The following is a 3,485-nucleotide window of genomic DNA, read 5'->3' on the forward strand; positions in this document are numbered from 1 at the left end:
TCATGGACGGAAGCTCATCATGTGCCTCAGTGTGGAGAGGAGAGGGCCCAGGCCCAGGCGCTGGCTGCCCCAGCCTGAAGGCTCCTGGGGGCTCTCGAGGTCGGGCATCAGCAGCACAACATGTCCCGCGGGGGAGGCCTCTCCAGGACAAGGGTTCCCGCGGTCTTCAAGGTGCCCTTGGGCCAAGCATTTCTGCTCCTCCCTCAGCTCCATGTATCCTGGGCCCGACACAGGGGACAAGGCCTGGCCAGCAGCGGGGGTCTCGGGGTCTGCCTGTGTCCTGCCCTGGCACCCCGTGCCAGGTCCTGCAAGCCGCAGCAGCACCTCCTGCAGCTCTCTCCTCCTCTCCATCTTCTCCCGGGTCAGCTGGTGGACATACTGGGCTTTCTCGCGGTGCAGCTCCTCCAGGACTGCCATCTCTTCTGTACAGGTCGCAAGAGACGCCTCGATGGCGCCCATGTGCTCAGACAGCTGGCTGCACTGCAGCTGCAGGTCCCGTACTGGACTCTGGAAGTCCACGTTGTCGGGCAGGGCGTGGAGGAAGCAGATTGTCGGCTGATTGTTAGCCACCTTCAGGTCCAGCTTCCGGTCCCCAGACCCGCCATGGCTCCAGCTTCTGGGGAAGAGGGCCTGGTGCTCCAGTCTCGTCTGGCACTGGGCTGCCAGGTTGGCCAGGCAGCTGCAGCGGGCCTGCTCCTCCTGCAGCCGCTGGCTGAGCCTGTCTTTTGTGGATTCAGCGACTGCTAGCACCTTCAGGTAAAAATCCCTCAAGCTTTGAGGATTCTCTACATCCGTGGGGACAGTCAGGTCCCCTGGAGTTGCCTCCTCACTCATCTCCTCTTCCTTTCTCACTTCTCCACCTTCCTTAGGGAAGGCCAGGAAGCTGAGCAGGGCCTGTGGTTGCTCCTGCTGCTGCCTCCTTGCTTCCAGGCACTTCAGGGTGTCCTTTTGAGGCACCCTGTGGTCCCCCAACTTGCTGTGCCCCTGCCCTTGCTCCAGGTGCTCCAGCAGCCGGGTCTGCCTCAGCAGGTGCAGCTGCAGTGCCTCCTTCTCTGAGGTCAGCTGCTGATTGTAGGCCACGTGCTGAGCACAGGTGGCTCTGAGCTCCTGCAGCTGGGCCAGGCACTGGCCATGCAGCTCCTGCAGGTTCTCAGCTGCTTGGCTCCTGGTCGCAGCCACCTCTTTCCAGTCTTCTACCTCCTCCTGTCGCTGCTCCAGCTTCTGCTGCAGCTGTTCCTTCACCTGCTGCTCTGAGGTCAGGAGGCTGGCCAGGTCCTCCTTCTCAGAGCTCAGCCTGTGGAAAGCATCCTGCAGCTGGGTCAGCTGCTCTTGCAGCGCTGCGTTGTGCACACAGGTGCGTCTGATGTTCTGATCCCTTTCCTTGTCCTTCTTGTCCAGGATCCGCAGCCGTTCCTGCTGCTGCAGGGTCTGGAGTCTAAGGCTCTGGTTTTCCTGGACCTGGGTGTGAAGTTGGTGCTCCAGGATCTTTATGTCCTTCTGCATCTGGCAGGCCTGGGCCTGCAGCTGCTGCTCAGCCTGAGATGGTCCTGTGGGGGGCTGCGGCTCTGCCAGCTGCTTTGTCAGTTGGGCCAGGTTGGTCTCTAGCTGCAGCACCTGCCTCCCCGCTTGCTCTCTCTCCTCTCTCATTTGATTCATCTGCTCTGTGAGCTGCTGGACCTTGTCTTTCCACGTGGACCTCTCCACCCTCAGGTCCTCCTCAAAGGTGTCTCTCTCCAGCTTCAGTGTGCTCACCAGGCTTCTCAGATTGTCTCGTTGTCTTTTCAGCACTGCCCGCTCCCCCAGTGCTTGTTGAAATTTTCCAATTCGGTTCTTCATGTTGGTCTTCTGAGTCCAGAGCACTTTGATCTTCTCTTGCAACTCAGCGTTGGCTGCGTCCAAGTCATCGTAGCTTCGGGCCTTTTCCTGCAGCTGAAGCTTCACATTATTGAGGTCTTCCAGGAGCTGGAGTTTCTTCTTCTCAGTCCCATTCTGCATGGTGGTGAGTGCAGACACTGTCTTCTCTAGCTGTTGGCAGCGCTGCTGTGAAGCCTGCAGGTGTCTGGTGAGACCTTCATGCTCTCTTTCTCTCTCCTTGGCTACCTTTTCCATGTGGGCCAGGGCAGACTGCAAATCCCCTTCTTGGGAAACCAGCATTTGTAAGGAGAGCGTGTGGATTTCCAGCTCTGTTCTCAGTGCTTCTTGCTCATGTGCTGTCTTCTCCTTTTCCTTCTTTAGTTGTTGCACCTCACTGCACAGCTGTTGGATTGTTACCTTGCTGGAGTCCAGGGCAAGCAGCAGGTGTTGGTATCTTGTCTCCAGATCCCTGGTGGTATTGGGACCTGTGACACTCTTGACCTCGGCCGCTGTGACTGTGTCCAAAGGCAGGGGAGGCTCGGGGTCAGCCTGGAGTTTGGCTGTACCCTCAGTTGAGTCACAGTATCCCGTGTTGTTTGTCTTGGGGCTACCTCCCTTTTTGTTTTTCTTCTTGTTCTTCACGTTTGCAGGTCCACTCGGACACTTCTTCTGCTGGTATTCTTGCAGGAGTTTCTTCCCTGCATCTATTTTTTTTCTCCTTGTTTGTTCAGATATCCCAGCACTGGGACGGGGAAGATGGGCGGGCCACATTCCCAGGCTTTCTAAGATCACCTCTCCTCTCCCAATCAGTAAGAACTATGTCTTTTTTCCTGCTATTTCTCCCAAATTACCTGAATTCTCTCACTCACCACTTAGCCACCTCTATCTTCCTCTACAGCTGTAGTGGTGTAATCCAACGGAGGGAATACCAGTGCCACTAGGCAACATGACATGTGGGCGTGGCTCCAATTCCTGCTTCCCATTGGTCAGAGAGAATTAGTAAGTAATCGGGGGTGTGGCCGGACACTTGTGATCCAGGTGGGATGGGTGGAGTCATAATGACAGGTGTTCTTGCACCCCCATGCCCATCTAACTCTGTCCGGTTTGGTTTGGGGGCAAGTGGGAACCTGCTTTAGGTGGATAGTCCCCAGTTTCAATGCACCTTTCCTGGGTCCCTCATAAAACTATGGCCACCAGAGTTTCTCCCTGTCTTTCCAGGCAGTGGCACTAAGAAAGAAGCTATCCAGTCCAATGTCTTCCTGTTGTCAGTTCTTGCTAAAGTAGCTCAAGTTTTCTAATCATGGTTGCTGACACTTGAATTCTGTTCATGGAATCTCTGAGGTTCCTGATGTTCTTCATATAACGTGCTCTTCTTTCCCAGAGGATCTGGAGGGGTCAGGGATATCCTACGTCCAGGGCTTGTCTCCATGAGTATTGATCTTGCTGCTCGCCTAGGCCATGCTTCCTAGATTGCCTTTTTTTTCACAGTTTGGCTGATGATTTCAGAGGAATCAGGACAGTCATGGGAGAAAGGAGAATATCTGAGAAGCGCATGCTGCTGCCCATGTGTATGTGAAATCCTCCCCAGCACAGAAAGAACAACTGGCACATGATTGAAACCACAGCTGCTG

The 3,485-nt window shown here is 55.5% G+C and overlaps 1 protein-coding gene across 1 annotated transcript; it reads right to left on the minus strand.

Annotated features, from left to right (window-relative positions):
* Nucleotides 1-2,625, minus strand: LOC150060054 (golgin subfamily A member 2-like). Its single transcript, XM_090337763.1, has 4 exons — nucleotides 2,149-2,625; nucleotides 1,537-2,040; nucleotides 1,198-1,458; nucleotides 1-1,083 (listed from the first exon to the last, which is right to left on the minus strand). The coding sequence occupies exons 1-4, from the start codon at nucleotides 2,623-2,625 to the stop codon at nucleotides 1-3; spliced, it is 2,325 nt and encodes a 774-aa protein (XP_090193889.1).
* Between the last annotated feature and the right edge of the window lie 860 nt (nucleotides 2,626-3,485).

The sequence above is a fragment of the Megascapheus bottae genome, chromosome 8 (genome assembly GCF_031878675.1).
Source record: "Megascapheus bottae isolate mThoBot1 chromosome 8, mThoBot2.hap1, whole genome shotgun sequence".
NCBI lineage: Eukaryota > Metazoa > Chordata > Mammalia > Rodentia > Geomyidae > Megascapheus > Megascapheus bottae.

Coding starts and splice junctions, on each gene's coding strand:
- LOC150060054 (XM_090337763.1), bottom strand. CDS start 2,625: ATGTGGCCCGCCCATCTTCCCCGTCCCAGTGCTGGGATATCTGAACAA. Junction 2,041..2,148: donor CGCTCTCCTTACAAATGCTG/GTTTCCCAAGAA, acceptor CAGGCTTCACAG/CAGCGCTGCCAACAGCTAGA. Junction 1,084..1,197: donor TGGAGCAGCGACAGGAGGAG/GTAGAAGACTGG, acceptor ACCTGTGCTCAG/CACGTGGCCTACAATCAGCA.